Here is an 18986-nt window from a genome sequence, read left to right on the forward strand (position 1 = left end):
GACACACACGCACACGCACACAGACACAGGCCAAATAAACAGGACATGAACTGTTATTTTTGATCAGACAAGTTGGATTTATGTAAAACAATCTTTTTTGAATGAACTACACTTCCCATGATGCAGTGAGTGGGTGGTTTGCAGGCCTACAGTACCTTCCGGGCCACGAGGTCTGTGACAATGTCCCTGGCGTGCACGTCTACGGTGATGAGAGCTGTGATGATGTTACGGTGCAGGTTGGGGAGTTGGCCTCGTACCAGGGCTGCTAGGGCATTCAGTCTCTATAGACAGAGAGACAGATAGATAGACAGACAGACAGACAAGCAGGGAGGGAGGAGACAGACACACAAGCAGACAGAGAGGCAGGAAGGGAGGAAGGCAGACAGACAAGCAGACAGACAAGCAGGGAGGGAGGCGGGCAGAGAGACAGGGAGGGAGGAAGGCAGATAGACAAGCAGGGAGGCAGGCAGGCAGACAGACAAGCAGGGAGGCAGGCAGAGAGGCAGGGAGGGAGGAAGGCAGACAGACAAGCAGGGAGGGAGGCAGAGAGGCAGGGAGGGAGGAAGGCAGACAGACAAGCAGGGAGGCAGGCAGAGAGGCAGGGAGGGAGGAAGGCAGACAGACAAGCAGGGAGGCAGGCAGAGAGGCAGGGAGGGAGGAAGGCAGACAGACAAGCAGGGAGGCAGGCAGAGAGGCAGGGAGGGAGGAAGGCAGACAGACAAGCAGGGAGGCAGGCAGGCAGAGAGGCATGTAGGGAGGAAGGCAGACAGACAAGCAGGGAGGGAGGCAGGCAGACAGACAAGCAGGGAGGCAGGCAGACAGACAGACAAGCACCAGGAGAATGATCAAAAACAAAAGTATTTCTATGGAGATAAATATCTCTGTTCCAAGGTGTTGTCACCACTGTAGGCTGTTGAAACCAGTCATTGTGGACGATCGTACATCAATGTTGACATATTCAAAGTCCTGCAGGGCCATGAAGTGGTCGTGGTCTCCCTCCAGACAGCCGTCCAGGTCTCTGCACCACATCAACTGACTGATGGTTAACACCACCTGGTGGATACAGAGGAACACTGCAGATGGACCCTCTTACAGACACCAGGTTAACAACACGAGATCATACAATAGGAATTCATTCATTTCTTCAGAGGCAACCCAACTCCTCTTATTCTTTACCCTGGTAGTCAGCGATGGAGGTTAGTGTCTGTGTGTGTGTGTGTGTGTGTGTGTGTGTGTGTGTGTGTGTGTGTGTGTGTGTGTGTGTGTACCTGTGAGGGTGTCCAGCCACCACCCACTCCTCTCGTTCTTTACTCTGGTAGTCAGCGATGGAGGCCTTGCTGAGGCGGCGGAGGGAAGAGAACATGGCCTCCTCTACTTTACCCAGCCAGTCCTCTACGTTACCACGCGCCTTCAGACCTTTAGCCAGGCCCACCTACACACACACACACACACACACACACACACACACACACACACACACACACACACACACACACACACACACACACACACACAGGATGAACACACACAGGATAAACACACACACATAATAAATACACACAGGTTAACCTGTTAGGGCTAGGGGGCAGTATTGACACGGCCGGATAAAAAACATACCCGATTTAATCTGGTTACTACTCCTGCCCAGTAACTAGAATATGCATATAATTATTGGCTTTGGATAGAAAACACCCTAAAGTTTCTAAAACTGTTTGAATGGTGTCTGTGAGTATAACAGAACTCATATGGCAGGCCAAAACCTGAGAAGATTCCATGCAGGAAGTGGCCTGTCTGACAAGTTGTTGTTCATCTTGGCTCTTTTATTGAAGACTGAGGATCTTTGCTGTAACGTGACACTTCCTACGGCTCCCATAGGCTCTCAGAGCCCGGGAAAAAGCTGAATGATATCGAGGCAGCCTCTGGCTGAAACACATTATCGCGTTTGGCAAGTGGCCGATCAGAGGACAATGGGATTAGGCGCGTGCCCGAGTCGACCCCGTGCTTTATTTTCTTTCCTCTTTTTACCTAAACGCAGATTCCCGGTCGGAATATTATCGCTTTTTAGGAGAAAAATGACATAAAAATTGATTTTAAATAGCGGTTGACATGCTTCGAAGTACGGTACTGGAATATTTAGAATTTTGTCACGAAATGCGCCATGCTCGTCACCCTTATTTACCCTTTCGGATAGTGTCTTGAACGCACGAACAAAACGCCGCTGTTTGGATATAACTATGGATTATTTTGAACCAAACCAACATTTGTTATTGAAGTAGAAGTCCTGGGAGTGCATTCTGACGAAGAACACCAAAGGTAATAACATTTTTCTTATAGTAAATCTGACTTTGGTGAGTGCTAAACTTGCTGGGTGTCTAAAATAGCTAACCCTGTGATGCCGGGCTATCTACTGAGAATATTGCAAAATGTGCTTTCACCGAAAAGCTATTTTAAAATCGGACATATCGAGTGCATAGAGGAATTCTGTATCTATAATTCTTAAAATAATTGTTATGTTTTTTGTGAACGTTTATCGTGAGTAATTTAGTAAATTCACCGGCAGTGTTCGGTGGGAATGCTAGTCACATGCTAGTCACATGCTAATGTAAAAAGCTGTTTTTTGATATAAATATGAACTTGATTGAACAAAACATGCATGTATTGTATAACATAATGTCCTAGGGTTGTCATCTGATGAAGATCATCAAAGGTTAGTGCTGCATTTAGCTGTGGTTTGGGTTTATGTGACATTATATGCTAGCTTGAAAAATGGGTGTCTGATTATTTCTGGCTTGGTACTCTGCTGACATAATCGAATGTTTTGCTTTCGTTGTAAAGCCTTTTTGAAATCGGACAGTGTGGTTAGATTAACGAGAGTCTTGTCTTTAAAATGGTGTAAAATAGTCATATGTTTGAGAAATTGAAGTTTTTGCATTTTTTAGGTATTTGAATATCGCGCCACGGGATTACACTGGCAAGCGTCCCACCTAGCCCATAGAGGATAAACACACACACACAGGATAAATACACACAGGATAAACACACACACATAATAAACACACACAGGATAAACACACACACACAGGATAAATACACACACAGTAAAACACACACACATAATACACACACACAGGATAAACACACACACACAGGATAAATACACACAGGATAACACACACACAGGATAAACACACACAGGATAAAGACAGACAGGGATGAACACAGACAGGGATGAACACAGGATAAACACACACAGGATGAACACAGACAGGGATGAACACAGACAGGGATAAACACAGACAGGATGAACACACACAGGATGAACACACAGGATGAACACACAGGATAAACACACACAGGATGAACACAGACAGGGATGAACACAGACAGGGATGACACAGACAGGGATAAACACACACAGGATGAACACACACAGGATGAACACAGACAGGATAAACACAGACAGGGATGGACATACACAGGGGACGGACACACACACACACACACATACACACAGGGGGACACACACACACACAGGGGGACACAGGGACACACACACACCAACACACAAAGGGACACACAAACACACAGGGACACACACACACCAACACACAAAGGGACACACAAACACACAGGGACACACACACACACACACACACACACACACACACACACACACACACACACACACACACACACACACACAGGGACACACAAACACACAGGGACACACACACACACACACAAGGATGAACACACACACACAGGGACACACACACACGCCACACACACACACACACACACACACACACACACACACACACACACACACACACACACACACACACACACACACACACACACACACACACACAGACACACACATACAGACACACAGACACACACACACACACACACACACAGGGACACTCACACACATACAGACAGGGGGACACACAAACACACAGGGACACACACACACACACACACACACACACACAGGGACACACACACAGGGACACACACACACACAGAGGGACACACACACACACAGGGACATTCACACACACACAGGGACACACACACACACAGGGACACACTCACACACACACACACACACACACACACACACACACACACACACACACACACACACACACACAGGGACACACACACACACACACAGGGACACACACACACACACACAGGGACACACACACACAGGGACACACACACACACACACACACACACACACAGGGACACATACACACACAGGGACACACACACACACACACACAGGGACACATACACACACAGACACACACACACACACACACACACACACACAGGGACACACACACACACACACACACACACACACACAGGGACACACACACACACCAAATAATGGAAGTCAAGGATAACAACATTTCCGTTAAAAACTGTGTTACATCGATCTTGACATCTCAAGATCTCTCTCCAGTGACAGTGAAATAATCGACAGAGAGAAACCGGCAAGTCTCCTCTCTCTCTCTCTCAGGTGAGACCATGACCAGTATATTACCTACCTTCTCTCTCTCTCTCTCTCTCTCTCTCTCTCTCTCTCAGGTGAGACCATGACCAGTATATTACCTACCTTCTCTCTCTCTCTCTCTCTCTCTCTCTCTCTCTCTCTCAGGTGAGACCATGACCAGTATATTACCTACCTTCTCTCTCTCTCTCTCTCTCTCTCTCTCTCTCTCTCTCAGGTGAGACCATGACCAGTATATTACCTACCTTCTCTCTCTCTCTCAGGTGAGACCATGACCAGTATATTACCTACCTTCTCTCTCTCTCTCTCTCTCTCTCTCTCAGGTGAGACCATGACCAGTATATTACCTACCTTCTCTCTCTCTCTCTCTCTCTCTCTCTCTCAGGTGAGACCATGACCAGTATATTACCTACCTTCTCTCTCTCTCTCTCTCTCTCAGGTGAGACCATGACCAGTATATTACCTACCTTCTCTCTCTCTCTCTCTCTCTCAGGTGAGACCATGACCAGTATATTACCTACCTTCTCTCTCTCTCTCTCTCTCTCTCTCTCTCTCTCTCTCAGGTGAGACCATGCCAGTATATTACCTACCTTCTCTCTCTCTCTCTCTCTCAGGTGAGACCATGGCCAGTATATTACCTACCTTCTCTCCTTCAGGTGAGACCATGACCAGTATATTACCTACCTTCTCTCCTTCAGGTGAGACCATGGCCAGTATATTACCTACCTTCTCTCCTTCAGGTGAGACCATGACCAGTATATTACCTACCTTCTCTCCTTCAGGTGAGACCATGACCAATATATTACCTACCTTCTCTCCTTCAGGTGAGACCATGACCAGTATATTACCTACCTTCTCTCCTTCAGGTGAGACCATGACCAGTATATTACCTACCTTCTCTCCTTCAGGTGAGACCATGACCAGTATATTACCTACCTTCTCTCCTTCAGGTGAGACCATGGCCAGTATATTACCTACCTTCTCTCCTTCAGGTGAGACCATGACCAGTATATTACCTACCTTCTCTCCTTCAGGTGAGACCATGGCCAGTATATTACCTACCTTCTCTCCTTCAGGTGAGACCATGACCAGTATATTACCTACCTTCTCTCCTTCAGGTGAGACCATGACCAGTATATTACCTACCTTCTCTCCTTCAGGTGAGACCATGACCAGTATATTACCTACCTTCTCTCCTTCAGGTGAGACCATGACCAGTATATTACCTACCTTCTCTCCTTCAGGTGAGACCATGACCAGTATATTACCTACCTTCTCTCCTTCAGGTGAGACCATGACCAGTATATTACCTACCTTCTCTCCTTCAGGTGAGACCATGACCAGTATATTACCTACCTTCTCTCCTTCAGGTGAGACCATGACCAGTATATTACCTACCTTCTCTCCTTCAGGTGAGACCATGGCCAGTATATTACCTACCTTCTCTCTCTCTCTCTCAGGTGAGACCATGCCAGTATATTACCTACCTTCTCTCCTTCAGGTGAGACCATGACCAGTATATTACCTACCTTCTCTCCTTCAGGTGAGACCATGACCAGTATATTACCTACCTTCTCTCCTTCAGGTGAGACCATGACCAGTATATTACCTACCTTCTCTCCTTCAGGTGAGACCATGACCAGTATATTACCTACCTTCTCTCCTTCAGGTGAGACCATGACCAGTATATTACCTACCTTCTCTCCTTCAGGTGAGACCATGACCAGTATATTACCTACCTTCTCTCCTTCAGGTGAGACCATGACCAGTATATTACCTACCTTCTCTCCTTCAGGTGAGACCATGGCCAGTATATTACCTACCTTCTCTCCTTCAGGTGAGACCATGACCAGTATATTACCTACCTTCTCTCCTTCAGGTGAGACCATGGCCAGTATATTACCTACCTTCTCTCCTTCAGGTGAGACCATGACCAGTATATTACCTACCTTCTCTCCTTCAGGTGAGACCATGACCAGTATATTACCTACCTTCTCTCCTTCAGGTGAGACCATGACCAGTATATTACCTACCTTCTCTCCTTCAGGTGAGACCATGACCAGTATATTACCTACCTTCTCTCCTTCAGGTGAGACCATGACCAGTATATTACCTACCTTCTCTCCTTCAGGTGAGACCATGACCAGTATATTACCTACCTTCTCTCCTTCAGGTGAGACCATGGCCAGTATATTACCTACCTTCTCTCCTTCAGGTGAGACCATGACCAGTATATTACCTACCTTCTCTCCTTCAGGTGAGACCATGGCCAGTATATTACCTACCTTCTCTCCTTCAGGTGAGACCATGACCAGTATATTACCTACCTTCTCTCCTTCAGGTGAGACCATGACCAGTATATTACCTACCTTCTCTCCTTCAGGTGAGACCATGACCAGTATATTACCTACCTTCTCTCCTTCAGGTGAGACCATGACCAGTATATTACCTACCTTCTCTCCTTCAGGTGAGACCATGACCAGTATATTACCTACCTTCTCTCCTTCAGGTGAGACCATGACCAGTATATTACCTACCTTCTCTCCTTCAGGTGAGACCATGGCCAGAATGTCGTTGCTGTAGACCTTCTCCTGCTCTCCGTCTGCAGGCTGCGTTGTCATGGCGCCGGGGCGGAGGGGGCAGCAGGGCGAACTCCAGGCGGGCGATAGCATCGAAACACTTCCTGAGGTGGGGCTGAACGGCCTGGGGGTTCCTGGTCTGAGCCAAGATCTCCAGGAGCTCATCGTTGGACAGGAAGTAGAACCTGGGAACGGTACCGAGAGATGGACCCGTTGATTCATGAAGTGTCTTCCAACATTTTACCACAGGGAACATCACAACACAGTGAGACATGACATCAGCAGATATAGATCCATTAACCAAGTGGTTAAGACAGTGACCACCAATCCTGGTCCTAGAGAGATACATGCAGACAGCGGAGTACCTGGGGAAGATGACTCTCTTGGACTCCAGGTAGGCCTCCAGACACTTCTGGATCTGGTCTAGCAGGGCGTTGTTGTTCTGGAAGATCTCCAGCAGACCTGTAGAGAGACAAAGTGAACAGGGGAGTGGTGTTGGCGTGTGTGATACCCCTCTCTCTCTCTCAGTGTGAGTGTGTGTGAGGTGAGAGAGAGAGTTAGTTACCTGGCTGTGTAGCAGCCCTCAGAGCATTGGGAAGCCTGTTGACCTTCCTCATAATCTCCTTCCAGGACTTGTCCACCTGGAGGAACATCTTGGCTTCAGCAGGAAGCTGCCTCTGGATGTCTGGAGCACTGAAAATACTCTCCAGGTAGAGCCAGTTACGCTGACACGTCAGCCACTCTTCCTACAGGAGAGAGAGAGAGAGAGAGAGAGAGAGAAAGAGAGGGAAGGAGGGATGGAGGTAGAGAGAGAGGTTATATTCTGGAGCACTGAAGATACTCTCCAGGTAGAGCCAGTTACGCTGACACGTCAGCCACTCTTCCTACAGGAGGGAGAGAGAGAGAGAGAGAGAGAGGGAAGGAGGGATGGAGGTAGAAAGAGGGAGGGAGAGAGAGAGGGAGGGAGGGATGGAGGTAGAGAGAGAGGTTATATTCTGGAGCACTGAAGATACTCTCCAGGTAGAGCCAGTTACGCTGACACGTCAGCCACTCTTCCTACAGGAGGGAGAGAGAGAGAGAAGTTATCATGTGGAGCACTGAAGATACTCTGCAGGTAGAGCCAGAGAGAGAGAGAAGTAGATCAGTGAGAGAAAGAGGGTTAGGATTAGAAGGATAGAGGGGGAGGGGGAGAGAAGGAGGAGAGAATGACCTAGCATTTGATACATGACCATTTGGTGTATAAAACAGCATCATCACACAGTAGCATCCATTTGATTTGGTCTGACACTAGTCTGTCACCTAGAGTTTAGCCAAAACAGTAAATGAATGTGATTGGTCTCGGTCTCACCAGTGTCTGGCTGAAGAGGTTTAGCTGCCTCTGCCACTCGTCTACTCTGGTCTTGATGGGGCCGACGTAGCGAGAGGACGCCACCGTGGCCATGTTGATGGTACTGTCATCCAGCAGCACCTGAATGTCATCAGTTCCTCCCAGGATGAACAGGTCTTTAGACTCCCGGTGGGAGAGAACCGGAAACTCCGTGGTCTTCCAGGAATCCTCAACCTACACAGTGGGGTTGAGTTTAGACAATAGCAATTACAGGAAGTAGAACTACAGCATGGAATCTTTTCATGTTCTTCCTGGGTCTGTCCTACCTTTTTAAGGATGGTCTCCAGGGATGCCTCTCCTGAAGCCTGTCCTGACACCTGGAAGAGAAGAACCAGACTGGGTCAAACACTTTACTGTACTGCTTCTGTTTGACCTGGTTTACCTGCTACAACAGAATGGCTACATACAACTACATCAACAAGTCTGTAGTTGGTACCTCCTGTATGTCCATGTCATAGCAGAGGGTGGGTGTTACCTCCTGTATGTCCATGTCATAGCAGAGGGTGGGTGTTACCTCCTGTATGTCCATGTCATAGCAGAGGGTGTGGGTGTTACCTCCTGTATGTCCATGTCATAGCAGAGGGTGTGTGGTACCTCCTGTATGTCCATGTCATAGCAGAGGGTGGGTGGTACCTCCTGTATGTCCATGTCATAGCAGAGGGTGGATGGTACCTCCTGTATGTCCATGTCATAGCAGAGGGTGGATGGTACCTCCTGTATGTCCATGTCATAGCAGAGGGTGGGTGTTACCTCCTGTATGTCCATGTCATAGCAGAGGGTGTGGGTGTTACCTCCTGTATGTCCATGTCATAGCAGAGGGTGGGTGTTACCTCCTGTATGTCCATGTCATAGCAGAGGGTGTGGGTGTTACCTCCTGTATGTCCATGTCATAGCAGAGGGTGTGGGTGTTACCTCCTGTATGTCCATGTCATAGCAGAGGGTGGGTGTTACCTCCTGTATGTCCATGTCATAGCAGAGGGTGTGGGTGTTACCTCCTGTATGTCCATGTCATAGCAGAGGGTGTGGGTGTTACCTCCTGTATGTCCATGTCATAGCAGAGGGTGTGGGTGGTACCTCCTGTATGTCCATGTCATAGCAGAGGGTGTGGGTGGTACCTCCTGTATGTCCATGTCATAGCAGAGGGTGGGTGGTACCTCCTGTATGTCCATGTCATAGCAGAGGGTGTGGGTGTTACCTCCTGTATGTCCATGTCATAGCAGAGGGTGGGTGTTACCTCCTGTATGTCCATGTCATAGCAGAGGGTGTGGGTGTTACCTCCCGTATGTCCATGTCATAGCAGAGGGTGGGTGTTACCTCCTGTATGTCCATGTCATAGCAGAGGGCGGGTGTTACCTCCTGTATGTCCATGTCATAGCAGAGGGTGGGGTGTTACCTCCTGTATGTCCATGTCATAGCAGAGGGTGGGTGGTACCTCCTGTATGTCCATGTCATAGCAGAGGGTGGGTGGTACCTCCTGTATGTCCATGTCATAGCAGAGGGTGGGTGGTACCTCCTGTATGTCCATGTCATAGCAGAGGGTGGGTGTTACCTCCTGTATGTCCATGTCATAGTAGAGGGTGTGGGTGTTACCTCCTGTATGTCCATGTCATAGCAGAGGGTGGGTGTTACCTCCTGTATGTCCATGTCATAGCAGAGGGTGGGTGTTACCTCCTGTATGTCCATGTCATAGCAGAGGGTGGGTGTTACCTCCTGTATGTCCATGTCATAGCAGAGGGTGGGTGGTACCTCCTGTATGTCCATGTCATAGCAGAGGGTGTGGGTGTTACCTCCTGTATGTCCATGTCATAGCAGAGGGTGGGTGTTACCTCCTGTATGTCCATGTCATAGCAGAGGGTGTGGGTGTTACCTCCCGTATGTCCATGTCATAGCAGAGGGTGGGTGTTACCTCCTGTATGTCCATGTCATAGCAGAGGGCGGGTGTTACCTCCTGTATGTCCATGTCATAGCAGAGGGTGGGTGTTACCTCCTGTATGTCCATGTCATAGCAGAGGGCGGGTGTTACCTCCTGTATGTCCATGTCATAGCAGAGGGTGGGGTGTTACCTCCTGTATGTCCATGTCATAGCAGAGGGTGGGTGGTACCTCCTGTATGTCCATGTCATAGCAGAGGGTGGGTGTTACCTCCTGTATGTCCATGTCATAGCAGAGGGTGGGTGTTACCTCCTGTATGTCCATGTCATAGCAGAGGGTGGGTGGTACCTCCTGTATGTCCATGTCATAGCAGAGGGTGTGGGTGTTACCTCCTGTATGTCCATGTCATAGCAGAGGGTGGGTGTTACCTCCTGTATGTCCATGTCATAGCAGAGGGTGTGGGTGTTACCTCCCGTATGTCCATGTCATAGCAGAGGGTGGGTGTTACCTCCTGTATGTCCATGTCATAGCAGAGGGCGGGTGTTACCTCCTGTATGTCCATGTCATAGCAGAGGGTGGGTGTTACCTCCTGTATGTCCATGTCATAGCAGAGGGCGGGTGTTACCTCCTGTATGTCCATGTCATAGCAGAGGGTGGGGTGTTACCTCCTGTATGTCCATGTCATAGCAGAGGGTGGGTGGTACCTCCTGTATGTCCATGTCATAGCAGAGGGTGGGTGTTACCTCCTGTATGTCCATGTCATAGCAGAGGGTGGGTGTTACCTCCTGTATCGCTTCGCTGTAGCTGAAGATGTTGAGTTCCTCTAGAGAGGCCAGAGTTTGAGGTTCCTCCAGGAGACTGGTCTCTATGATGGCCTCCAGAATCTCCCAGTGTCTGCCCTTCAGACACGGGTTACGCAGGTCTGTGATCACTGGGAGCTGGAGGGAGAAAACACACACACACGTTACACTCCACACACACACACACACACACACACACACACACACACACACACACACACACACACTGAGTGTACAAAACATTAGTACTCCCTTCTGCCCTCAGAACAGTCTCAATTCGTCAGGACATGGACTCTAAAAGGTGTTGAAAGCATACCACAGGGATGCTGGCCTAAGTTGACTCCAACGCTTCCCACAGTTGTGTCAAGTTGGCTGGATGTCTTTTGGTTGGTGGACCATTCTTGATACACACAGGAAACTGTTGAGTGTGAAAAACCCAGCAGCGTTGCAGTTCTTTACACACTCAAACCGGTGCGCCTGGCACCTACTACCATACCCCATTCAAAGGCTCTTTAATCTTTTGTCTTGCCCATTCACCCTCTGAATGGAACACACAATCCATGAATCTATTGTCTCAAGGCTTAAACATCCTTCTTTAACATGTCTCCTCCCCTTCATCTACACTGATTGAAGTGGATTTAACAAGTGACATCAATAAGGATCATAGTTTTCACCAGGTCAGTCTGTGTCATGGAAAGAGCAGGTGTTTCTAATGTTTTGTACACTCATGCATATACAGTATATTACAGACTGTAACAAAAAACACCTGTCACACATCATATCAACATCAACTGGAGAGAATCATCACACACACATCATACCTTCTCCCTCATGGCCTCAACGTGCTCTTTGAGTCGTGGAACCACACTGTTGGGTGGCAGGCCTTTCTCCAGCTGGTTCACACACTTGGCATACTTATTGACCTGGGCACTCAGAGTCTCTGGGTCCAACTCCTCAAACTTACACTGGGAGGGAGAGAGAGAAGGACAGGTGGAGTATACTACTGTTATTACATACACTGAGAAGATAGGTGGAGTATACTACTGTTATTACATACACTGAGAAGATAGGTGGAGTATACTACTGTTATTACATACACTGAGAAGACAGGTGGAGTATACTACTGTTATTACATACTCTGAGAAGACAGGTGGAGTATACTACTGTTATTACATACACTGAGAAGACAGGTGGAGTATACTACTGTTATTACATACTCTGAGAAGATAGGTGGAGTATACTACTGTTATTACATACACTGAGAAGACAGGTGGAGTATACTACTGTTATTACATACTCTGAGAAGATAGGTGGAGTATACTACTGTTATTACATACACTGAGAAGATAGGTGGAGTATACTACTGTTATTACATACACTGAGAAGACAGGTGGAGTATACTACTGTTATTACATACTCTGAGAAGATAGGTGGAGTATACTACTGTTATTACATACTCTGAGAAGATAGGTGGCGTATACTACTGTTATTACATACTCTGAGAAGACAGGTGGAGTATACTACTGTTATTACATACACTGAGAAGACAGGTGGAGTATACTACTGTTATTACATACTCTGAGAAGACAGGTGGAGTATACTACTGTTATTACATACTCTGAGAAGACAGGTGGAGTATACTACTGTTATTACATACACTGAGAAGACAGGTGGAGTATACTACTGTTATTACATACACTGAGAAGACAGGTGGAGTATACTACTGTTATTACATACTCTGAGAAGACAGGTGGAGTATACTACTGTTATTACATACTCTGAGAAGATAGGTGGAGTATACTACTGTTATTACATACTCTGAGAAGATAGGTGGAGTATACTACTGTTATTACATACTCTGAGAAGACAGGTGGAGTATACTACTGTTATTACATACTCTGAGAAGACAGGTGGAGTATACTACTGTTATTACATACACTGAGAAGACAGGTGGAGTATACTACTGTTACTACATACACTGAGAAGACAGGTGGAGTATACTACTGTTACTACATACACTGAGAAGGAAGATACACAGGCAGTTAGAATATGTTGCTGTAGCCTCATTTTGGGACAAAATGGTATTAACTTTTGCAGCATGGTCAGAATGCAAAAGGTGAGACTGAGACAGCGGAGGAATAGAGGAACAATCCCCTTTGTAAAGTGTCAGAAGTGTATGGTAGGGAACACAGTGTCTTGTGTGTGATATCTAACCCCCTGCATGGTTCCATACTGTACCTCCATCCAGCCGGCCTGCAGGGCATCCCACTCCTCCAGAGAGTCCCACAGCAGCTGTTTCAGTTTCACCTCCGCACTCAGCTCCTCTAACGCCTCGTACTTAGTCACCTCCACCTACAGAGGTCAGGGGTTAGAGGTCAGAGAGGGGTCACTCAGCTCCTCTAACGCCTCGTACTTAGTCACCTCCACCTACAGAGGTCAGGGTTAGAGGTCAGAGAGGGGTCACTCAGCTCCTCTAACGCCTCGTACTTAGTCACCTCCACCTACAGAGGTCAGGGGTTAGAGGTCAGAGAGGGGTCACTCAGCTCCTCTAACGCCTCGTACTTAGTCACCTCCACCTACAGAGGTCAGGGGTTAGAGGTCAGAGAGGGGTCACTCAGCTCCTCTAACGCCTCGTACTTAGTCACCTCCACCTACAGAGGTTAGGGGTTAGAGGTCAGAGAGGGGTCACTCAGCTCCTCTAACGCCTCGTACTTAGTCACCTCCACCTACAGAGGTTAGGGGTTAGAGGTCAGAGAGGGGTCACTCAGCTCCTCTAACGCCTCGTACTTAGTCACCTCCACCTACAGAGGTCAGGGGTTAGAGGTCAGAGAGGGGTCACTCAGCTCCTCTAACGCCTCGTACTTAGTCACCTCCACCTACAGAGGTCAGGGGTTAGAGGTCAGAGAGGGGTCACTCAGCTCCTCTAACGCCTCGTACTTAGTCACCTCCACCTACAGAGGTCAGGGGTTAGAGGTCAGAGAGGGGTCACTCAGCTCCTCTAACGCCTCGTACTTAGTCACCTCCACCTACAGAGGTCAGGGGTTAGAGGTCAGAGAGGGGTCACTCAGCTCCTCTAACGCCTCGTACTTAGTCACCTCCACCTACAGAGGTCAGGGGTTAGAGGTCAGAGAGGGGTCACTCAGCTCCTCTAACGCCTCGTACTTAGTCACCTCCACCTACAGAGGTCAGGGGTTAGAGGTCAGAGAGGGGTCACTCAGGTCCTCTAACGCCTCGTACTTAGTCACCTCCACCTACAGAGGTCAGGGGTTAGAGGTCAGAGAGGGGTCACTCAGCTCCTCTAACGCCTCGTACTTAGTCACCTCCACCTACAGAGGTCAGGGGTTAGAGGTCAGAGAGGGGTCACTCAGCTCCTCTAACGCCTCGTACTTAGTCACCTCCACCTACAGAGGTCAGGGGTTAGAGGTCAGAGAGGGGTCACTCAGCTCCTCTAACGCCTCGTACTTAGTCACCTCCACCTACAGAGGTTAGGGGTTAGAGGTCAGAGAGGGGTCACTCAGCTCCTCTAACGCCTCGTACTTAGTCACCTCCACCTACAGAGGTCAGGGGTTAGAGGTCAGAGAGGGGTCACTCAGCTCCTCTAACGCCTCGTACTTAGTCACCTCCACCTACAGAGGTCAGGGGTTAGAGGTCAGAGAGGGGTCACTCAGCTCCTCTAACGCCTCGTACTTAGTCACCTCCACCTACAGAGGTCAGGGGTTAGAGGTCAGAGAGGGGTCACTCAGCTCCTCTAACGCCTCGTACTTAGTCACCTCCACCTACAGAGGTCAGGGGTTAGAGGTCAGAGAGGGGTCACTCAGCTCCTCTAACGCCTCGTACTTAGTCACCTCCACCTACAGAGGTCAGGGGTTAGAGGTCAGAGAGGGGTCACTCAGCTCCTCTAACGCCTCGTACTTAGTCACCTCCACCTACAGAGGTCAGGGGTTAGAGGTCAGAGAGGGGTCACTCAGCTCCTCTAACGCCTCGTACTTAGTCACCTCCACCTACAGAAGTCAGGGGTTAGAGGTCAGAGAGGGGTCACTCAGCTCCTCTAACGCCTCGTACTTAGTCACCTCCACCTACAGAGGTCAGGGGTTAGAGGTCAGAGAGGGGTCACTCAGCTCCTCTAACGCCTCGTACTTAGTCACCTCCACCTACAGAGGTTAGGGGTTAGAGGTCAGAGAGGGGTCACTCAGCTCCTCTAACGCCTCGTACTTAGTCACCTCCACCTACAGAGGTTAGGGGTTAGAGGTCAGAGAGGGGTCACTCAGCTCCTCTAACGCCTCGTACTTAGTCACCTCCACCTACAGAGGTCAGGGGTTAGAGGTCAGAGAGGGGTCACTCAGCTCCTCTAACGCCTCGTACTTAGTCACCTCCACCTACAGAGGTCAGGGGTTAGAGGTCAGAGAGGGGTCACTCAGCTCCTCTAACGCCTCGTACTTAGTCACCTCCACCTACAGAGGTCAGGGGTTAGAGGTCAGAGAGGGGTCACTCAGGTCCTCTAACGCCTCGTACTTAGTCACCTCCACCTACAGAGGTCAGGGGTTAGAGGTCAGAGAGGGGTCACTCAGCTCCTCTAACGCCTCGTACTTAGTCACCTCCACCTACAGAGGTTAGGGGTTAGAGGTCAGAGAGGGGTCACTCAGCTCCTCTAACGCCTCGTACTTAGTCACCTCCACCTACAGAGGTCAGGGGTTAGAGGTCAGAGAGGGGTCACTCAGCTCCTCTAACGCCTCGTACTTAGTCACCTCCACCTACAGAGGTCAGGGGTTAGAGGTCAGAGAGGGGTCACTCAGGTCCGCTAACGCCTCGTACTTAGTCACCTCCACCTACAGAGGTCAGGGGTTAGAGGTCAGAGAGTGATGACTCTACTTGAGGGTAGTGGACAAGAAGGGTGAAAGGGGTCAATGAGGGATAGAGAATATAGGCATCCTTTGAAAGAGACACCTCAATCAATGCACATCCAGGTGTGAAAAAGTGCCAAAGGGAATATACTTAAAACGCACAACAGTACTATATAAGTTACTCTACATTTAACTATACTGTTTCTCTCAAGGAACAATGGTGAAAAGTGGTGTTTTGCTGCCTTCTGGTGGTCAGAAGACATACTGTATCCTAGTACTCTGCATCTCATCTATGTATTGTATCGTATAGTATTGTATAGTATTGTATAGTATTGTATTGTATTGTATTGTATTGTATTGTAGAATATTGTATTGTATAGTATAGTATCGTATAGTATGGTATTGCATGGTATGGTGTATTGTAGTACCTTGAAATTCTTCTGGAAAGACTTGTACTGGAAGGCCTGGGTCTGCAGCTCGTCTATGGAGACCTGGACCTCCTCCAGCAGCAGACGGACCTTGGGACGCTCAGCGTTGATGTCCATGATCTGATTGTTCTGGGGAGCAGAGATTAACACATACACACAGTTATATATGGATCAGGGATGGGCAACTGTTTTGCTCGCAGCAAAATTTCACCTAGAGCCCCAAAAAGGCTAGGGCCGGCTCTGCCTGCATGTGTGGGTATGCAGACCCGCGAGCCACTGCGGCCATTCATTACAAGCTCAGATCAAAGTTGCCCCTTCCTGATCTGGATCAAACCCATACACATCTCTATTTACCTTACCCTGACAGACTAAATTGTCTTTTCAGGTCAGTTGATTTAGAGCACAACGACCTGGGGAAGAGGAACCCAGTTGTAAATGACTGTCATATCCAGAGACTAATGTATACATTCTTAGCTTTTTCCACGGTTATTTATAAAGCCTATCTGGGGACAAACACTGACCCTTAGCGTGATGGTGAAGCTAGTGTGATACAAAGCATCTGAACGTTGACCCTTGACCTCTAGTTACCTGAGCCTGCTGTTTGACCCTCTTGACCTCCTTGTTGAGGTCGGTGATGTCCCGTTGGAGGTGGATACAGAACTTGTCCACGTTGGCGTCCTTCTCTCCCACGGCCTTGTCGATGGCGTTGCGTACGGCGGTGACTGAGGGTTTCAGGGTGGCGTAGACTGCAAAGTCCTCAGGAGGGCTGGGCACGGAGTAGGAGTCTATCAGCTTGTACATCTGGGACACGGTCTCTGTCTGCTCGTCCAACCACTCCATCTGACACACAAATACACAGACCATGAAAGAACTGTCAGCGTTTCCCCCAGATGTTTTCCTAGGCGGGCCATAATGGCTGCAAACAGAAATTCGACTAAGTCCTTTCCCAGAAACATGCACGAAAGACTTTCACCTGACAACATGAAACCAACACCACTGACCCCCTGGGTCATCTTTCCCAGTAGTTTGGTAATGAGTAATGTAACAATGACTACAGTGTGATACAAAGTGACGAAGCACTCTGGGACTGCGTCCGCTACTCTGGGACTGCGTCCGCTATTCTGGGACTGCGTCCGCTACTCTGGGACTGCGTCCGCTACTCTGGGACTGCGTCCGCTACTCTGGGACTGCGTCCGCTACTCTGGGGCTGCGTCCGCTACTCTGGGACTGCGTCCGCTACTCTGGGACTGCGTCCTCTACTCTGGGACTGCGTCCGCTACTCTGGGACTGCGTCCGCTACTCTGGGACTGCGTCCGCTACTCTGGGACTGCGTCCGCTACTCTGGGACTGCGTCCGCTACTCTGGGGCTGCGTCCTCTACTCTGGGACTGCGTCCTCTACTCTGGGACTGCGTCCTCTACTCTGGGACTGCGTCCGCTACTCTGGGACTGCGTCCTCTACTCTGGAGCTGTGTCAGTCTCTTGAATGAAGAAGATGATGGCTCTGTGTGACCATCAACCTTAACCTAATTCTCCTAACCTGCTACGTTCATTTTCCTGACCCTGCTGTGTAAGTTCTCCTAACCTGCTACATTCATTTTCCTGACCCTGCTGCGTAAGTTCTCCTAACCTGCTACGTTCATTTTCCTGACCCTGCTGCGTAAGTTCTCCTTACCTGCTACATTCATTTTCCTGACCCTGCTGTGTAAGTTCTCCTAACCTGCTACGTTCATTTTCCTGACCCTGCTGTGTAAGTTCTCCTAACCTGCTACGTTCATTTTCCTGACCCTGCTGTGTAAGTTCTCCTTACCTGCTACGTTCATTTTCCTGACCCTGCTGTGTAAGTTCTCCTTACCTGCTACGTTCATTTTCCTGACCCTGCTGTGTAAGTTCTCCTAACCTGCTACGTTCATTTTCCTGACCCTGCTGTGTAAGTTCTCCTAACCTGCTACGTTCATTTTCCTGACCCTGCTGTGTAAGTTCTCCTTACCTGCTACGTTAATTTTCCTGACCCTGCTGTGTAAGTTCTCCTAACCTGCTACGTTCATTTTCCTGACCCTGCTGCGTAAGTTCTCCTTACCTGCTACGTTCATTTTCCTGACCCTGCTGCGTAAGTTCTCCTAACCTGCTACGTTCATTTTCCTGACCCTGCTGCGTAACTTCTCCTTACCTGCTACGTTCATTTTCCTGACCCTGCTGTGTAAGTTCTCCTAACCTGCTACGTTCATTTTCCTGACCCTGCTGTGTAAGTTCTCCTAACCTGCTACGTTCATTTTCCTGACCCTGCTGCGTAAGTTCTCCTAACCTGCTACGTTCATTTTCCTGACCCTGCTGCGTAAGTTCTCCTAACCTGCTACGTTCATTTTCCTGACCCTGCTGTGTAAGTTCTCCTAACCTGCTACGTTCATTTTCCTGACCCTGCTGTGTAAGTTCTCCTAACCTGCTACGTTCATTTTCCTGACCCTGCTGTGTAAGTTCTCCTAACCTGCTACGTTCATTTTCCTGACCCTGCTGTGTAAGTTCTCCTAACCTGCTACGTTCATTTTCCTGACC

At 48.8% G+C, this 18986-nt stretch overlaps 1 protein-coding gene across 1 annotated transcript in view; it reads right to left on the reverse strand.

Moving 5' to 3' along the window:
• Positions 1-18986, reverse strand: part of LOC106599229 (dynein axonemal heavy chain 6-like) — a gene marked incomplete at both ends in the record, with an annotated part of 90674 nt that overhangs the window by 50387 nt on the left and 21301 nt on the right. Inside the window, 14 exon segments of the mRNA XM_045711662.1 lie at positions 156-281; positions 943-1060; positions 1275-1432; positions 7067-7160; positions 7162-7293; positions 7474-7570; positions 7674-7854; positions 8457-8669; positions 8762-8812; positions 11149-11304; positions 11988-12131; positions 13405-13518; positions 16436-16564; positions 17024-17275. Of these exon segments, the coding sequence (XP_045567618.1) occupies positions 156-281; positions 943-1060; positions 1275-1432; positions 7067-7160; positions 7162-7293; positions 7474-7570; positions 7674-7854; positions 8457-8669; positions 8762-8812; positions 11149-11304; positions 11988-12131; positions 13405-13518; positions 16436-16564; positions 17024-17275 (1965 nt within the window).

Source organism: Salmo salar, unplaced genomic scaffold (genome assembly GCF_905237065.1).
Source record: "Salmo salar unplaced genomic scaffold, Ssal_v3.1, whole genome shotgun sequence".
Taxonomy (NCBI): domain Eukaryota; kingdom Metazoa; phylum Chordata; class Actinopteri; order Salmoniformes; family Salmonidae; genus Salmo; species Salmo salar.